The 21,614-nt window shown below is 26.2% G+C and overlaps 1 protein-coding gene and 1 pseudogene across 1 annotated transcript; one reads left to right on the top strand and one right to left on the bottom strand.

The window, feature by feature from the left end:
* The window catches only part of LOC132924810 (uncharacterized), a 77,520-nt pseudogene that overhangs the window by 35,393 nt on the left and 20,513 nt on the right, over window positions 1-21,614 (top strand).
* On the bottom strand, window positions 5,451-21,282 carry LOC132927184 (uncharacterized). Its single transcript, XM_060991664.1, has 22 exons — window positions 21,056-21,282; window positions 19,701-19,772; window positions 17,848-18,102; window positions 17,658-17,690; window positions 16,791-17,008; window positions 16,523-16,694; window positions 16,059-16,133; window positions 15,130-15,252; window positions 14,707-14,847; window positions 13,891-14,031; window positions 12,567-12,706; window positions 11,859-12,048; window positions 11,661-11,731; window positions 11,297-11,528; window positions 11,035-11,183; window positions 10,629-10,809; window positions 10,401-10,540; window positions 9,807-9,972; window positions 8,880-9,133; window positions 8,667-8,739; window positions 8,380-8,591; window positions 5,451-5,845 (listed from the first exon to the last, which is right to left on the bottom strand). The coding sequence occupies exons 1-22, from the start codon at window positions 21,165-21,167 to the stop codon at window positions 5,723-5,725; spliced, it is 3,273 nt and encodes a 1,090-aa protein (XP_060847647.1). The 5' UTR covers window positions 21,168-21,282; the 3' UTR covers window positions 5,451-5,722.

The following is a 21,614-nucleotide window of genomic DNA, read 5'->3' on the forward strand; positions in this document are numbered from 1 at the left end:
CTTATACAAGTTCGTATTGATATGTGAAAATCGCGGTAAAGGTAATGATAATAAGTACACGCGGTATTATAGTGATAACTGGTCAGCCGACATATTATTATACTAAAACGTTGTTAAAAACGTACTAAATACGAATGAGAAAAATATTTATAATATAGAACAATACTACAATATAGTGTGTATAAAATTTAAAGTTTGAACTGTAGCATAAAATATATGTGGTAGGTATGTAATTTTGTAAAGAATATGTAAATATAACGTATAATTATTTATTGAATTATAAACAATATAATTCAATGTCGGGTTGCATAAACGATCACTAAACACTAATAATTAATCAAATTAGTTCTTAAACACGTGACTCAGTGGCTTATAATTGGTTCAGTATTGAATTATTATTCACAATTTGTATATATAGATTTTACCTGTAACGTTTTGGAGAACAATTTACCAAGGACTTTTTTTTATATGTAACCACTTTAAGTTGAATTTACGGGCGTCACCCTAATAAATCCTGTTTTCAAAGTTGTACTTTATTAATATCCGATACATGATACCGTAGTCCGTTGATTCTAAAAATCGTATACAGTGTAGGTGGTCAATATTTAATTTTCTAAAAAATAAAAGCACAAATCTTTTAATATTTAAAATATTTAATTTAATTTATATGTTTGTGTCTATTATACAACAATAATTTTGTATAATTTATCTTTCAAATATTTCGTTTTTAAATATTTTAAATTTGAAAATGCAAAGGGGGTGATATTCAATGTCATCGAAAAGAAATATTTTATTGTTATTTTGAATTGAAATATCATGTGATTCGAGTTAGTTTAATAAATCTTTTGTTATCGCATACTACAAATTACAATGACTTATTGTGTAGATTTATGGATAAGTTGGCATCAAATTTGGCCACTTTATAATACATATATACATATATCATACATATAACAATGAGTAAACATAAAATATTTATCATTTATTATTTAGGAAGGATTTATTGTACATTTTCGCAACTACATTTTAATGATATATATATATAGTTAATAACTAAGAATGATCATAATCAGTGGTTATTTTGATAATTACAATGGTGGAAGAGCATTAGGTTTCATTGGTTACACGTTACACTAAAATGTCTTGAATTTCACACAAAGGACCTAAAATAAAATTAACTGGTAATTCCTGTTGTATCAGTCAAGTCGCATCTGCTTTCATTTGGCATACTACACTCGTGACAGAATAAAACAAATTTAGAAAAGTTTATAAATAAAGGTAATTTTGTTGGGAATAATTTTTTTTATTGGTCGCAGATAACTTTGTACGGTCGCCTAGGTCACCTATAGAAAAAATTAAAATCGAGAACAGTTCGTACTATTTCAGGTAGAAAAAAATATAAATATCACATAATTTGATATTATAAAACACGGGTATAGTTAACAGACATAAATAATAATAATAATTGTTATGATTATAAACTCGTGCAGTGCACAAACACTACAAGCTTCATAAATGTTTAAAACATTCACTGTCAATTATAAGTCGTAATATACAGGTAGGTAAATTTAAAAACTATAAGTATGACATATTGTTTTAAGTAATAGTGTATTTGTTATTATTATATTTTTGTGCTGTGTACAGGCTTTATGAATTGTTTTTTTGTGTGTTTTCGGGTTTTTTCCTTATATTTTTGTGCAAATGATCAACACATTTATCCAATTCCAAAGATCACAAAACACTCCGAAAACTTGGATTAGCCGATCCGACCAGTTTATTGAATGAACTGTTTCAGCCTTCGGTGAAATTATTTGTCCTATGGGATTATGTGAATTATCATCCGTTGGTGTTTCTGATATTCCAAATTTGAAGAGGTAATCTAAGGGGTCGCTGTAAATTGCGTCCCGTTTCAAGTTTTTTATGTAAATTGCGGCCCGGGTATATTTTATACATACGTAAATTGCGGCCCGGGTATATTTTTATATATTTGCCTACCTAAATTTTTATTATTGTTATGTAAATTACGTTTAAGGGTTACAAAATCAATATATTCCTTCCCATTTTTCAGACTTAGGACTGGCAATATTAATTGTATTAATATTGGTATGGTTAAAAATATCAACGGCTTTTCTTTTTAAAGTATTATTAAGTTTCTGACGATTTATAATTTGTTCCGAAAGTTGTGGATGGTTATGATCTTTAAAGCTATCTATACATATATTATTATTATTAAATTTTAAAAAACACTTACAAGTTTTAACTGTACAACACCAACGTTGAATATCGTTATTCAGAAGTTTTTGAAAACGAAATTTGAAACCATCAACTATTTTCAACGTTTTATTTTTTTCGCTTTTCATAACCTCCATTGTTATTAAATTAAAAAAAAATACAAATATTAATTTACCAAATACAAAATTACAAATACTGTAAATAATGTAGACCAATGTAAAAACTCGTGCAAAGATTTTCGATCAAATGCACACTGGCTGCTAATAATATTTATTATATAAGTGAGCGTATTATTTCCTTATCGATCAATATTAAAGATAATGTAATCAGCCGATTGGAAATCGGAATATCCCGGGCCGCAATTTACGTACATTTAAAAAATACCCAGGCCGCAATTTACGTATGTATAAAATATACTCGGGCCGCAATTTACACAGTATATAACTATGACCTTTTTTGCGGGACGCAATTTACCGACTCCGAATCTAAGTGTGCATTCTTTCTGTTAATATACGTTGAATCAAAATAAGATATTAATGGAAATAGTTCAAAAACGGCAAAAACGCTAAAGATGTTATGATTTTACATTGTTTTGCAATTTGTTAGTTATCATTATACATTTGGGATAATCCTAAACATTTTTGGATTTAGTTTAGTTTTGGTTCATATAGTGTATTTTAAAGTGTATAGATAGGTTATGTGTCACCAAACGACCAAATGCATGTCTCATACTGATTGCGTTCTAAACTTTTGAGCAATTTTATTTTATTTTGTAAAATATATTTACCAACATATTAATACCGTACAAAGTGTCCGCAATCGATTTTTATCAATTTATTTTCATCGTACAAAGTGTCCACGATATACAATTCAAACAATAGATAGTACAAAGTCTCCGTTTACCTTTTTTTGTTTTTAGTTTAGTCGGTGTTCATAATTATTGATTTGATAATGAAAAACTTCATGATAATATTTATTATAATTAGGTATATGATATATTTTTAAATAATGGTATGATAGTATTGCTTAAATTTAACAAAAATGATAAAAATTTGTATTTCTTAGCTTCCTACTATTATTATATTCCTAAAACGCACACAAAATAACCATAAATACAATAGTTTGTAGTAATTATCATAAGAAAAGTATTCATAAAAATGGACACGTAAATATATTCTTGTTTCATAGCACATACGTAAAATCTTTAAAAATCTAAATTTATTTTTTATTAATTAAAATTGAATATATTATTAACTTTTATAAATAATAATTAATAATTATAATTATAATAAACGATACAAGTATATATAAATACTTGTACTTACATTTAACTATTTATTTCTACAGAGTGCATTCCTTATAACTTCACGATTATCTATGTAGGTATCAAACTTTGATACACGATCGATGTCAGATTCGTATTATATATTATATTATGTTAAATCTATCCAATTTACAGTGATCTCCTGAGTGCGTCTCGAATTTACACCTCTATAATTTGTTGAGTGCATTCACACAAAAGCATCTCTTACTAAAAAAGTGTATGATCCGTTTACGTCACAGTGAATTTAACATTACACAATAGTAGCATTTAAGTTCTCTCAAGTAAACGAAATTAATTTTCAAAAGATTTTCTTTTGACTTTTTAGTTTTAAGCTGCATAAAAATTTAATTTAATGAATTATAAAGAAGAATACAATTTTGTTTGTTTTCTTACCATGTCGACTGATCATGCTCAATGGCAACAAAGTATGCTTTAAATTAATATGTAATAAGTATGTTATTATGTATTAATATTATAATATAAGCTAAAATAAAATATTAATTGAATACTTTAATAAAACTATTAGCTGCATACACATATACCACGTTACCGGTCACTAAAGACCAAGTGGTATAAACTAACAGAATAGAATAAGTACCTACGCGTCAACAATAGTGTATTGTTAGAAATAGCATTAAACGGGCGGACTGGAAATATATAAAAATTATTAGCGATACTATCATGGCCGCATTTATAAAAAGGTACGATATAGATAACAATGCGCACTCGGCCGGCGATGCCCCAATTTGCGGTTCACTGGCGGCCACCGAATTGTATATTGAGTAAATACTCTACACCTGAATAATATTCCCGTTTTTAAAACACAAATTGCATGCTACAACCTGTTACAGTGATTCGCCTGTTAATTAAATTGGTTTGATTTTAAGTATTTAAATATGAAGTTATACTACTTATTATCATTGTTATTTTACCGAAAAATTAAATAGATAATACTTGCAAAACCATATGAAGCTCTAAGAAATAACACTAATGGGATACTTACAATATTAAACTAGTTGTAGAATTCAAATTCATATTGAGAGTTAAATCGTTAAATCATTAAAATTTAGTTGTACCTTTCTCGTAATGCTTGACTGCTTAGCTTATTTCACTCAAACTCCTAAGCATGTAAATGTGGGAGTAAAAATGTCTTCAATGTCTTTGCGCCAACTCTAACGGAGTTACGGAGTACCTTTTTTAAAATTTAAATATTTAATTCTAAAACGAGAACGAATTCAGCAACTTCAATTGAAATAATAGTTCACATTTCTTTTTTTACCTGAAAAAGGTCAACGCATTTAAATTTTAAGTACTAATAATGTTGGAATTTATTGTTGGATTGGCCGAAAAAATATTCGCTTTACTATTTTCACGTAATAGCACCTACTACTATACTCATATGGTTATTTTCCTTATAAGCAGTCAATAAAACTTGGTACGTTTAGTAATTTATTTATGTGTTAGTGTTACACAGTCACACAGATAGGTACAGTTTTTCAAGAATTAATTTTTTTTTTTTAATAAAAGTATTGTAGTAGGTTCACAAAATACATTATTTACCCGTAATATTATGTTATTAATTTATGTTGTATTTTATAATAATGTTCAATATAGTAGTATACAACTCACACATGGCAATAGTTCGAAAGTCTGAAACATATTTAGAAGATTGTGAATTTTTTATTGGCATTTTTTTTTCTCAATTCTGATATTTTTGCATAATCACATATATTGCTTTTTTTCAATTTTCTAGTAAAAAAAAATGAAAAATACACCATTGTGATTGAATAATTGTGCGTAATGGTATTGCATTTTTGCATAGGTACGAATGGGCATTCGACCTATATCGGATTTCTTTCCCATGCATCAGACTAGGTTATAAATCGAATATATATATGGTGCAGAAAATACAGTATTTTTATTAATTTAAAACAAAAAATAGTTCGATTATCTAATTTTTAAAGAAGAATAACCATCTTTTCACAAAAATACTTTCAATATAGTTAGTGCACATTATTATTACATATGATATAGCTTTTAGTGCTTTGTTTAATACGTTACGCATATAAATTATACGTGTTTTATAAATTGTTAAAAATGATGTTAAAATAATAATTAGATTGACAATAAATAATATGATGTAATATTATTATTATTATTATGCATTTATTCGTCTAAAAGTCTGAGTGTCGTGACTTCGTCAACTTTTGCTGTGGAACTGTACTCCAACGATGTCGTTGCAGATAATATACCAATTGAATATGTCGATCCCGGTTGTAGGCCTGTCAGCTGTAAAATAAAACGTATACGTACAAAACATTACAATATTTTTGTCTTATGCAATACATTTCACGATTCAATGATAATTATTATAATTGCAACAATAATAACACACGCACAGTTTGCGGTGAAGCTAAAAAAACACAACTTTGCACCTGCATAATGTTGTACGCATATAACGCGTAAACCTCGTTCGTTAATCGTTAGCCACGCCTAAGTATATATATATATATAGGATGAATAGAGACATAATTGTTTTTGGCTCACTTAATACTATCGATGTTATAGGCGTATATATACACGATATTTGCAGAACAAAACACGGTCTGAGGTGAATATTCTTTTTTTTTTAATTTAGAAAAAACTGTGTTTCGTCATAATTTATTCGTTATTGACACATGTTTTTTTTTGGGGGGGGGGCCAACTGCACGTCTATCTCTCATTGGTATTGTCGATACACACAATACAGCAATAATATCGTTTGTATATTATAACCTAATAACTAAACGTTTACTGGCGGTTTTGTATTCGTGAGAGCAAACACTATATAATATGTATATATATATATTGATTGTCAGAGCACTTTACTATTCTAATATATTTTTAATACATTGTCTTATAATAATATGGTAATATTATATTATAATGCTTTCGATTGTTATTCTGGGCAGTCTGTCGGTTTAATTATTTTAACGGATCTTAAATTGCGTTCTCGTTCGATTTTTTTATTATCAATAAAAGCCGGAAACGGTATACGTGAGCAACTTTTTATTTACATTCAACAGTTCAATAACATTAACATTTTAATATTATGTAGTAGGCACTTTGCAATGTGAGAAACAGTTACTTATACGTACTATATCGTTTCGCCGGAGGTCATTAGGCCTATTATTGCATAACCGATGTTTTCGGCTATTATTCTACGTCGTTCTCTCTCGAGCATTTTTTTACCGTTCATATAATTGATTCACGCCAAGTTACTGTTACCTATTTCTAATTCTAATAATTCTTTCAACAAAACCGTTTTTACTTCGTTTTTTTTTATATTCCGCCGATTTAAATTATTATTTATTTTTTATTTTAAATAAGTCTTGTACAACTTGATTAAATTATTACACTCGTACAGCTTGACTTAGCGTTAACTATACGAGTAACGAGTTCAACCGGCTCAGTATAGTAGGTAACAATTTATACAATTGGTGTTAAATTCGTATTAATATAGTTTGTTAAAAAAATCTATTATTTTATTAAAAAAAAAAATAAAAATAATAAATGTAGTCAAAATGGTATGTGTACGAGTCCTACCAAGTTGAGTGGTCAGAGTGATCAGATGATGAAACTATGCTTTCTATTATCTGCAGATACTAATATAGGTAGTTATTATAAATACTATATATTGTGTATTATGTACCTTTAGTTAATACTTGATAGACGTCAATAAATTTAATTAAAAGATAGACTATTGACGATAATGGATACTAAAAATATTGTAAATTGCAGTAACTGTACAAACAAGTCTGTCGGCTGTTGAGCCGTTAAAGAAAAAAGTAAATAATAAATAAATGTGAAAGATAAATACTGTATTATAGGTATATACCGATTGCCGAGTAATTCTTAAATAAATAAAAGCAATTAAATTCTATGAATTTTTTTTATTTTCTAATCGTCTACTTACTTATATTTTTACTATTTATCAATGTTGGATCAACATCCACTATTAATTCCTTATTATTAGGGATCGGATTTGAAGACAATATAAACAATAAAAACGAGCATTTGAAATGTGTAAAAGGCAACAAAAAAACATTTTATTTTTTTTTTATTTTTTTTTTTAATGCGGAATATTTTTCAAAGTAGGTACCTATTTCGCTATAAAATTTACAAAATTACAAATAGTTTGTGAAATAATTGTAGTGTTATGCTCAAGATTTTTGTATGGTGATGTGAAGTAGAGTGGCACAGAGGTATCTTCGCAAAATGTTATACCACTAATCTGTTTATCTAAATATTCTAAACTTTGAATACTCATAACTATATTCGTCCGAAATTTGATTTCATTCATCTAAACACTCCGAATAATATTATACTTCAGGACATGAAATTAAATATGTATGTTAACCAAAAAAAAAAAATTAATATTTAAAATATGTTGACAATAAGAATTTACAAAAATACCTATATATTTTTTCAAGTATTTTGTTTTATAATGACTTATAAAAAAAAGTTGTGAGCTATTCAGTGTAGTCACGTTAAATTTTTTTTACGTGTAAACATTTTTCGCGTAAAATGGATTTTATATTTAAAAAAAAAAAATTTTAAAATGCGGAAAATTTAATATTTCTAATAATTATTATAATAATAATCTAATCTGTTACCGATGCCCAATGGTAACCATTTACGTATATAATATATTGGGTATAAATAGTTAAGGGCTATTAGTTAAAGTTTATTTCTGGAATATGTCGTGTACCTACTTAATCGTATAATACGTAAACATCTGTAAGCTTTATAATATTTTATTATTTAAAAACTGAATTTATTACCGTATAGTTATAAGAAGGCACTTCTTCGTCAAATGAGACCTCTATCGGCTCTATGTAAACACAACACTTGCCTATATATACGTTTGCTGTTTCTTCTGTGTTAATTGTAAACATTTTTAATGTACCGTTGAATATCCATGGAATATCCCATTGAAGACGAATATATGTTATTCCAATATCGATAATTTTCACATTTCTCGGAGGATCGGGTGCTACAGCCAAAATAAATAATTGCGTGATATAATATTATGAAGTAATTTGCACGTTAACACATAAACCTAACTCACATCCATCAACATCTGCGAAAGTTACTGACGAAAATAAACCACCTTGTGGACAGTCTGGTGACTTGGCCTGAATCTATAGCAAATGAGTAGTACAAAAATATATAAATATTAATAATACTAAATATGCAAAACATTTATTTTTTTTTATTTGAATTTTTCTATATTATAATTATCAAAAGACAACTTTATTTTTTTATTCGTATCGGTACTTACGTTAAACGTATTATCGTTACTGGCAATAACGTCGTAAAATGTATAACAGAAATATTCTGGCCAAGCCGAACACTTAATTGGTGGAACAATAGTAACATTTTTGTCGTGTTTGATAAAAGAGCTATTGAACGATCCTTTAAATGAAACTATAAATCCATCTACACTTGAATTTTCTGGATAACGCCAACGAAGTCCAATCACTTTATTCTTCAAATCGTTTTTGTACACCACTAAATCTTCCACTGGTCCTAAGACTATTAATGCAAGAATTTAGTAAACGTATTAGTGAAGTCAGGCGCGTTGCTAGGATTTTATTTTTGGAGGGTTTAAATAATTTTGAATACCTGCAGTATAAATTTTTATTTTTTTACGTGATTAGTAAACAAAACATTTTGTTTTTTAAAAATTTCAAGAGGGGGATCCAAACCCCATGAACCCACCCAGGATACGTGCCTGAAATAAGTGATCATTTGCAAACAATTTACTTATACTAGCTAAGTATGACATAACAATTTTTAAATTACATATTGTGAACTACCCGTTATATGTTTAGCTAAATATATAATCCTAACGTACGCACTCATAGATACAAAAAATATTCCTGGAGACTTAATACTTTTACGTAAATTATTGTATTTTAACACACAATATTTTTAAAATTGTAATTAAAGCCATCATTGTCTATTCATACCATTCACACCGTTCCACCGCAAGTCGGTATTAACTCAAAAGTTAATATTTTAAATTCGTTTTTTAACAAATACATTTTTTACATAATATGACATATTTTTTGACAAATTCATAAAAAAAAACCTTTATTCTGTACTTATACAGATTGTGGATTACCTATCTATTGTTTTTAATGCAATTTCTATATTCTTTCATAATTCACAATATCGGTAATAAATATAAATTTTTAATACTTACCTCCAATTTCAGTCGTGAAGTTGATAAATAAAAAATTTTCAGGAGTATATCCAACATGTGTTTTTATAAATACTTTCAATTCATACTGCGTATTTGATTTGAGGTTTTCAATCAAAATATTATTTTTTTTCGTTTCTTTTACTTGTAAATAGTTATTACTCTTCTCCTAAATATATATATAAAAAACCCGATTCATTTCATTTACAAAATGATAAACTATATTTTATACGCATAATACAGTGGTGACCAAGTATGGCCGGCGATCATTTATTAACCGGCCCGTCATAGTAATTAAAATTTTAAAAAAATACATGTATTCTAAAAATGTAACGTTTATAAAATATTTCTTATGTCTTATCGTATTATCGTCATTATTGCGTATATTTAAATTTAATTTTATAACAAGCAATATATTATAATAAATGATTAAATTTATCAATATACCTATAATATTAGGATGTGCCTAAAATAAAATATAACATTCAATTCAAAGAAAAAGCTTAAATTCTGGGCTCGCCAAAATTTTTTTTATTTTTGTATGGCCCTCGTTAAAAAAAAATTTTGGTCACCATTGTTATAATAATATATTGATACCTTTAATTCCACGATGTATGTTGAAAATAATCCATTCAGTCTAGAACACTTAGTAGAATTAAATTTCCATTGGACGAATACGGAACTATTTGTTACGTACATCGGGTTGTCGAGATCAAGATCCGGGACTACGTTTGGTTCTAAGTTTAGTAAACACACATAGAAATTATTTTAGAATGGTAAGTGTATACCCAACTTAAATTTAATTTTGAAAGATTTTTTTTTTACTTGATGCCGATGTTAATATGAACTTAGTTTGTGTTCTTTGATTGGGACTGCTAGAAACTTGTACGTAGTATTGCGAATTGGGTATCACGTTTAATATTTCGTAGTTAGTTTGATTGGAAATTATAACCGTCTCCCAGTCACTTCTTAAATCTCGCAAAGCACAACTGAGAATTCGTTTGATCTAAAATATCGTAAATTCGTCTTAATTAGTAATTTATAATACGGCCTACTAAATAACCGATGTGACATTCTTGTCATATTATAATTAAAAAAAAAAAAAAAAATACTTTTAACATTTAGCCGAATATATAGATCATGTTAGATTGTCATATAATTTATGATTTATTCGCGATCTATGATTTAATTATTTAAGAAAGTTTACTGTGAGAAATAGCAGATGAATTACTTTGTATCTTAAATAGTACGTGATCGGTTCATTTACTACTGGTTGTACCATAGTATTATACCGCTCATATATGTATCCTAATTTCCAGGATACTTTTATCTTTCCATTCTCGACGACTGTGGTAATATCTTTAACTCTGAATTCGTTTCCTTCAATAAGTATGACATACAAATTATTAGTATACGCATTAATAGTTAATATTATGCATATATAGGTAATTTTTACAAACGTGTCAATGTATATAATATTATATAAAACGTACCTGTAAGTGGAGTGACCGAATATACGGGCGATGGAAACAGTCCTTGAGTTGTATTTAGAACTAATTGTACGTCGTACTGACAATCTGGTATAAGGTCGCTGATATTGTGACCACCGATTGAATGTGATACTATTTTCTGTACACCGTGTATTTGGTTTTGTGACTGGTTGCACGACAGCATCAATAAATATTCGATAATATTGCATTCGAATCGGTTACCAATAGTATTAATCTGTAACGAATGATGCATAATGTTAGAAAACCAATAAAACGTTTACCTACATACATGGTTTTTATAGGAGAAATAGCATATAACATGTGGAATATTCAATTTAATTTACGATAACTGTATTTTTCCACTTACTTTGTTCCATGTTACGTTGATGCTTTTTACTCCACTTAAAAGTGTTACGTTAAAATCATCGATCTTCGGTGCTAAAACACAAACAATTATACAAACTTAATACTCTTAATGTGAACTTGTTATTACGACAACTGACAATTGTTTACATTTTATTCACGATTGTGATTAATTGAATGATTTATTGAGAATAATACGTACGTATGCACGACGTCTGGAATTGACCGTATACTATATCTTGATCGTTAAAATTACCATCATCTGTTATTAACAGAACACCGACTAAATATACAGTGTCCACTTTTAAATCACTTAAGATTTCGTTTGACGTATTACTACGTTCAATAATGGGTTTGATTACGGAGTTAGTAAATTCCTGTTCTCCTAACATCTAGAAACATAATTGACAATGGAATACATAATTCTGTTCAATTATCATACAATACTAGAATAATAGCAGCAGCTACGCTATAATTTATTACCTTAAAACGTGTTAAATAATAATCAAATAACCCTACCCGGTTTTTATGGACATCATTTTACGGCAATGAGCTCTCTCCGAATTAAAATACTTGTTATTTATTAATAACAATAAATACTATATATACGTACATAATCAATTATTTAATGTTAAATGTTCGATGTTTGAGTGTGTTTAATATAATTTTGTAAATGTATTATGATTTCAACAGCCGATATCAAGTATTCTTATGTGTTTAACAAAATAATTTAGCACGACAAATAATATTAAATTATAGACAATATTACAATACTGTATAGATAATTTACAATAATATTGTCTTACGACATAGGTACGTATGGTTTGTATATACATTAAAATAATATATCGTTGTTTAGTACCTGTTGTGCTTATTTAAATTAATTAAATATTCTGTGAAAATATCTTACCTTATAAACTATTTGAAAATATTTCAACTTTATATTTTTATCTTCACCCATTACGTTAGATGATTGAAAATCGCATATTATTTCTAATGACTCGTACTCGCTCGACAGCAGTTTAGGCGGATTCAAGAGGTATGGATATTCTAAACATTAAAATATATTAATAGGTATATATAGTGTTTTTTTTTCATTAGAAAAAGACTTCAACTGCTAAAGTCATTAGCCTATACGTTTTGTAATGGCTTATATTACAAATTGACAATTTTTTTTACATTGAAAGTTTTTTTTTTTTTACAATAAATTTATAAGATTGGCGGAGTTGAAAAAAATAAAAATAGCATCCGTGTTGGCTTTACCTAGCACTTCCTCCGTGTTGGTGTGGCAATTTAGGATGTGTCGTTCTCGCTGATTTATAAGTTTAAATTTTTTGTTTTATAAATCTGTAGTCGTTCTTTATCGTACACGGGTTAGTGGAGTGTCAGGTGTTCTATTGTCAGTGGTACTTCACGTGTATTTATAACGTTTGCTTAAAATTATTATTATTTAAAGTGTTATTTCTTCGGTCACGATTTTTAATGACTATTTTAAACTACTTTTTTTTATAAAATGATCGTGATTTTACCGTAATTTATTCGTAATATGGCCTATGACAGTTTTATTTTTTATATTTTGAGTTTAATATAATATATGTTCTATGTATACGAGTATATGACGATAAGCAAGTAAGCAACTATAATAGTTGTATAATCCGATTTCGTTCGTAAACAAAATAAAAATTATAAAATACGGTGCTATACCTATATGTACGCGAACTCTGCCTTAATGTACCTCAGTTAACGGTTAAAATATCGTCGTTGGTGTACCTCACTTTGTGTACTATTTTTCCCGAGATATAGATAATCCACCTATGGCGGATTTTGCATAGCATTTGATATTTTATTGAACGTGGTACTATCTACTCTAGCTCCTCTTTAAACTTTTTTGATATAATATTATATAGACAATTTGAAATTTTCGTCAAAATCGGTGAAAAACTTTTAAGTATAATTAAAATACGAACGTACATTTATTTTTATATATTAAATAATATTGTTTGTATTTAGTATACAGATTAGAAAAACCGAATTCAACTTATTATAACGACCCGTTATAATGCTACGACTCTATGAATAAATAATATTTATTTTTCGTATAGACTTTAATTACTAAACAATAATGTAGAATACACTTTTAATTTAAATTCAATTGCATTTGTGTAGTAATAGAGCGTTGTACTACTTACATGATGTTAATTATCTAATTTGAATTTTTTTTTTTTTTATCTTACTTTGTAAACAATATGGTTCGACATAATATTCTTCTGAACACTCTTCTGTACAGACGCCCGTGTATGGATCACACGCGTTGTCGTAACAATTCGGCGAACAAAGTTGCTTGCAATCAGCACCAAATGTACCCGATTCACAGTCTAATAAAAAATAAAAACAAATTACCACAGTTATGTGTAAGTGTTATAACACTTATAACTTATAAATTTATAACATTATGTTTAAACGTTTAAAAAACATTTTTAATGGTAAATAACCAGGGCTCGGGACTTAAAGCATTTGCTGATTTTTATGGATCGACTTAAAATGTAGCAGAGTGTTGTGAAAGTGTATGTCATGCTAAAACATGTTCAATTATGAAATTTGAAAGTGCTTTTTTGACCAGTTTTTCAACTTTTTATGGTTTTTTCAGAAAGTCCCTCGGAAAATCTATAAACAATAAGGCAAAATGTCTCGAAAGTGAAGTTTGATTTTTTTTATAATATAAAGATTAGTTGTTTTATTTTTTATTTTTTAGTTAGAAACTTTTCTAACTTTTATTTTGTTTCAATATTTTTCGTAGTCTTTAACAATATTATTTTTAGCACAGTTACAAATTATATCTAATACCTGCTTTATCGTGTGAAAAGAAAGTCTTTTTTTTTATTAAATATTTTTACTTAAATTTAAGTTTTCTAATTTTTAAATGCTTATTTGAGTGCTTGTAATGATGTTTTTAAGCGCTTATTTTAAAGATTTTAAGTGCTACAAGTCCCGAGCCCTGTATATAACATATGGAAGATGTTTATTATATATATTATGTATATTCAACTCACTTTTATTACACAACGGACCAGTCAAACCTGGTGGACAAGTACATCCGAAACTCGTACACATGTACATACCACGACACATTTCATGGTCATGCATAGAACAAACGCCTTTACAATCGAATCCGTATGAATTTGGTCCACATGCTGAAATAAAAGTATATTATTTAGGTACGTAAATTCGGATACTAAAACGATTTAATTATTTGTTCTGTATATAAAATGTTATCCACAGTGAGGCTGACACCTGCGCGTTTATGATGTCCGCGCGTGCTTATATTTTATTTTATACTTTTATCCAAGTGTTATACTTACTTTTTGAAATTATTTACCATAATTCTAAAATAAAGTTATCAATGTCACTTTGATAATGTTTTATAAATAATTATGTCTACGCTATTCTATATAACACTACAGTAGTTCAATTACCTGTTTCACATAGTTTTCCAATAAATCCAGGAGGGCAAGTACAATTATTCATTGTGGGTAATTTGTATCCACCATTTAAACATTCCGATTTCTGAACTATACCCTCTTCTGTTATATTATACTCTATATTTTAAAATAATAAACACACGAACAATTTATTATAACTTATAATATTCGTCTAATAAAAATACGAGTACCTATAACTACCAATTCAGAACACTCGAGTCACTGATTAACAATAATCATATTATTAATTATAGGTACACATTAACCTGTGGTTATAATTATTCAATTACATATTTTATAAGTGTGACTTATTACTGTTCACTTGTTTATTTTAATTGTTATTTATTATATTGCATTATAATTTATAACACAACTGTAAATTGCAAATTATATAATTATTATTTTATTTTATTATACTTATATGTGATTAATTATGTCTTATGACAATTATCAATAAGCATCGATGCTCGTTCTGTAAAATTGTGTTAATATTAAGTAGATAATTATTAAATCTTTATTATTGAATATTAGTTATATTATACGTAATATACTAATATATAGATTAAGTACCTATTACAATATATAATCATAATTTATACTTATGAGATTAGAGGACTTCCACATGACCACATACATAATTTATATGCGACAAATTATATTGATCAAATGAAAAATAAATTTGTATGAAAGTGCAATTTGCTTACAACTCCTGATTCCAATTTTCAATTGACAATAGAAAGTTGTAATTAATATTTCAATAGTTTTCTAGGAAAATATAAATGTGTACTAATAGAACATTTAACGTAATCGAACTGTAATTTTCAAGATACCTAATTTGTACCTATATTAATAGTTTTACTGGTGTTACGTGATACTTGAAATTATTTTTTTACTTGATTTGTGGGCGTTTAAATGGTACCTACTTATGTTGTTTCCAAGTACGTCGAATGACTTTGGTTTGCCTTCAAAATTATAAACAATTCGAACATCTTCTTCATCTATAGTCAAATAATGAAAACTATTAAGTTAGATTTATGTATTGTTAACACTTATGTATTATACTAATAAATAATATCTTATAATCTAACGAGATTGTGTAGATATGTACAATAAATTATGTATAATATATTATGCATTATTATTAACGATCATGTCCTCAAAATTATTTCCGGAAAATACTGATATTATTTCAATAACGCATTTTTGTCTTAAGACAATATTATAATATAAATCAAACATCAATTACAAATATGTAATAATATACATGCATAAATATCGATCACCAGCATAGTCTTTGTAAGTCACGACTTACGAATTTTTAATAACACCATTTATCTGAACTAACTTAATATATGTTATGTTATTACTCGTTATAATACGTTAATACCATAATTTGAAGATTCAGCAATCCGTACAAGTCCAAACCAAAATCCATGATACATAAAATTATACCGTCCTCTGTGGTAATAATCATTATTCATATTCATTTTTAACGATAATATATATTCTTGATTTTTCGTGAAACCGATTTCATTAAATGTTATTGTTCTTACATCATCCTGTATGAAAATAGATTTGTGTTTGATTAATTATTACCCAAGTCCTATTTGGTTTACTCGGGATATAGAACAGTTATGTATAATAATTAAACTCACAAATTTCAATAATTTGGAAAAAGTTATTAACGTGTTATTTGCATATGATAAATTTAAGAAGATGTCCATTTTGGACGCCGATGTGTGCATGTATGTGATTGATAGACCCGAACGGTGTTTATCTGCTGTCCAAATTACCGAATATATTGTAGTAAAATCATTACTACTACGTATCATTTCCTTATCATATCTGTATTCGAAAATATTTATACATTGATCTAAAACCAAAAAATAAATATTAACACGTAGTAATTATAAACGCAACGTCCTTTTTTAGAATTTAAATATTTATTTATATATTGCCGAAAACAATAATTTAAAAATTATATAATACACGTATTTTGTGACTATAGTGTCTTAGAAAAATAATTGACTATGTAATTTAGAATTTATAAAACAGCCGTTATTATTAATTATTGATTTTAATAAAATAACCAGGTCTTGTAATTAATTGTTCTATACAATTTAAAAACCTTATGAAAATAAATTAACCTTATACTGAGTTTTATAGTGCAGTATTTACTATAGCAGTATATATTATAAATTATTTTTATATATTTATGTAACTAAACGTATGTATAGTAGTTAAAAACTAAAAAAGTTGCATACTAGTAAGTGTTTTATCATATTATACTGTTATAGTGAACATTGATTACGGACATCATATTTAGTCAATATCAAATATTATTTAAAATAAAAAGTTCAATTACATAGGTATTTACTAATTTTAACTAATATTAATTATACCACAGTTTACATTTTTGTAGCAAAAATATAGTTGGGTTGTATCGTGTTCACCGAGTACCGAAATATATTTAATGTTTAGAACAATTTTTTCTATCTGTATAATATTCATTATGTTCTTACCACTAAGTCTGTCTCCAAAATTGCAGTTTTTCCCTGTTACGATAAAAACAAATGATTATATGTATTTTTTTAAATCGTAGTAAAATATATTTGCGACTAATAAAAGTTACATGTTTATATAATATTATTATGTATAAATGTATAATGTATATACGAATTAAAAACATGAAATATATTTTTAATATCTTACCAATTAATGAAGTAGATTTGATATCCCAATTTTTAGGAAAATAATCAACCTTAAAATGACTATTATTTTCAAATAATCCATATTTTAAGAACACTAACTTATTAATTTGTAAAAGTTGATTTGTCTTTTGTAAGAAATCTTCTCCAACATCTTCAAAAATTGGTAGTCCAATGGCATTTGTTCTTGAATGTATTTCAATTGAGTAGCTATTTTTTGAATATTTCTCATAAAACTCCGAGTCCGCAAATCCGACTACTATAGAAATGTAGAATAATAGTAAAATTTAACATTATGTTTATATCAGTCATAAGACAGTTAAAAGTTTTAAACAATTTGAAATAATGAAATTAACCAACACAATTATAATGGAAAGCTTACATGAAGTGCCCACGCCTATTCATCATCAACACCAGGAAACGAAATAAAATTAATATTTTAAACAAATACCTATTACTCGTTAGAAAACACGTTAGATACCTAATAAATTATGATTAATAACATAATCTCTTAAATTTAGTACTTACTTATATTACAATTTACAACACTTGTTATAATAAACCTAATCTAACCTAAGTAGTACCTATCTATTATATTAGTATATATATATTGTATTATATTTATATGCATTTTGAACTTCCCTATTTTAGGGTAAGATTCTAAACAGAATGAATAAGTTATATGTATTTGAATGAAATGTTACCAATTTTTCTTTTTATTGTTAAAGAGTGTGTTTAATTGTGAGATTACACAAATAATTTTATAAGTTTCTAAACTAACAGTAAATTAATGTTTGCCACGATTAATAATATTTAATAGAGTTGTACATAGTTCTAGGCAAAAAATGAAAAATAATAACATTATTATAAAATTATTCAAATTCTCGTATTGCTCTTGATCTATAAATGAGATATTCTGAATGTTATTGTCTATTGTTAATTATTTTAATAAATTAAAATTATGTTCGTATTGTTTTATTCATAATATGGATAGTAATTGTAGTTATAGTTGAAAATATTTAAAAATTAAAATTATATAAAATGTGAGTGACATAATGCTAACATCACGATAAACTAGATTAAATTGTATGTTAGCAAAATTGAAAAATTATTTGTATACGATATAATAACATCTGCAAATGACTGCAATAATGTATATTCAATAATATTTTTTTCCAATAATAATATGATGTTCTTTTGAACAATAATTAACAGTATAACAATTTATCAGATAAAAAGATGACAACTTGGGTTGTGCTAGTGGTGGACTTAAGCTCAAAACTCACATTAACGATAGTTATACTCGCACAACATTAATAGTACTATAATATGCGCCAAAACTTTTAAAAAAAGTTGCCTATCCATTACTCCTTTAAAAAAGTCTAACCATCGATCGCCTAATATTTTATATTATCGATTATGAGATGATTTAAAGGATGACGATTTTCTTACATTTTAAAGTTAAAATACAATATAAATGTAAGTTTTTTTAGATCATAGAGATTAACAATAAAAACATTATATACAAAAAAACAATTTTAAACATTTTTAGTGTTATTGACTTTTTATGTATCTGCGATCTATCTAGTATATTTGCTCATTTAACCTTTTTAAAAACAATAATAATTTATAATCTATAATTTAAAGATCAAAATTCAAGTATTTTATATCTATATAAGAACAACTAGCATAAGAAAATAAAAATATTCATTATTGTCAGTCGGTAACAAAATGTAACAAACATATAAATATTTATACTTTCAAATTTTCAAATGCGAATTACCATTAATCCTATTTTTAAATTTAAATTTACATGTTTTTAAAAGAAAAAAATACATTTATAAATAGTTAACATACCATTCTCATAAGTTTCTATAAACTCATTTGTTATTCTATAAATCGTCGTAACATCATAATCTTTATTAGCCACTGAAATGAAAATAAAATAAAATATTAATATTTTTTTATACGATATATTTATCGTATAACAAGAAATTGAAAATGTATAACTTTTAGAGCTCTCAAATTTTCAATAAATAAAAACTATAAATGATTAACTACTAACTAAATACATTTTATTTTAATGTTTTAAAAAAAATTTTATACAAACACTGATATTCCATATGGACTTGTCCTTACTCAAATGTTTAGTTTTTCAAAAAAGTGAAAAAATATGATCCTAAAATACAGTAATAGTTCGCAAAACACAAACAACTATACTTGCTAAAATATAATTTATATTTGTTGACAGCTAACTTAAACAAAGTTATCATTATTTCAAAAAATATTAATTTTTTAATATTATTTGTACATAGTTTGATGTCATTACAAAAAAAACATTTTTAAATAAAATTTTATTTTCTTAAACTATTTTGAATAACAATATATTATGTTTATAATACAGTTTTAATTTCAAATTCCGAAATAGAATAATTTTAAAACAAAAATCGCATTTTGAATCAGTAGATAATTCGTCAAAAACTCATAACAGTTATAACTAATAATTTTGAATACTTATTGTACCGAAGTATTAGATACTCTGAAAAGTATTCTGTTTCAACGAATGATATATTACCTAGGTATTTCATGTTGTAATTTAAAAAAATAAAATTCTTAAAAATAATAACGATAAAAATTATAAATACATAATTTTATATATCAAAAATGTGGTTTTACAATGACATCAAATTATGTGAAAATATTGTAGTTTTAATTTTTTAATATTATTTTCACATAATTTAATTTAAAAATTAAAACTAAATAACAATGAGTGTGATGAACATCTAAATGAAACATCTTTTGTTTATTATTATATAGAAAAAAGTTATAACGATAAGAAATTTTCTTAATAATAAATCGAAAAATTACTACTATAACTATGACTTATTTATAAGCAATAATGTAGATTTGATTTTTAATAAATATGAATGATTATAAAATTATGGATCTTTTGAAACACCTGAAAGTCCAAAATATTAAATATTTCGTTATAATATTAATAAATAATAATTTTTATATTTATGTGCGAATTAAATTAATATAGGTAACCTAGCTACCTATGCAGTGTATGTAAATGTAATATATAAAAACGAATATCTTTTAACATTTGTATATCATTAAGTCTTATTAATAATAATAATATAAATTATAATAATTTTAATTATTAAATATTAATATATTATAATAGGTATGGTATAATCATAAATACTTACTGCTGTTGTTAGAATGAATTGTGATTTCACCCCGAGCGTTTAAAACAATTGCGGGAAACCAAACACAACAATATATTAAAAGTAGCATTTTATTATTATTTTTATAAACCATATTCTTGATTTAAGACTTGCGAAATAATTCTGTTATCCGGGAACAACAATATAAACTGAATGGTTTGAAACGAATTATTCAACTAACTGAACACTATAAAGTATACGAAAGACCCACATACAAATTAAAGTATAAAAATATTATTATCGGACCATTTTTATTTGTACACGAGTGCATAAAGGTGGAATATCTTATAAGACAAATTCCATTATACATAATTATTTGTTACACTCGGCTGTCTAATTTAATGTACAGTGTGAAGCACCGCGTATTTGTCCATTTTACAATATTAATATTGTTAATATATTAATATTTTTCATGTTTTACATTGGTCCGCTCTGTATTAATAGTTTCAATATTGACACTATTAATTTCATTTTTATCGCAAAAATTTATACAAATATACATTATAATATAATATTTTTCTTTGTTTACGTTTGGAACAGA

The sequence above is a fragment of the Rhopalosiphum padi genome, chromosome 3 (assembly GCF_020882245.1).
Source record: "Rhopalosiphum padi isolate XX-2018 chromosome 3, ASM2088224v1, whole genome shotgun sequence".
In the NCBI taxonomy this organism is placed as follows: domain Eukaryota; kingdom Metazoa; phylum Arthropoda; class Insecta; order Hemiptera; family Aphididae; genus Rhopalosiphum; species Rhopalosiphum padi.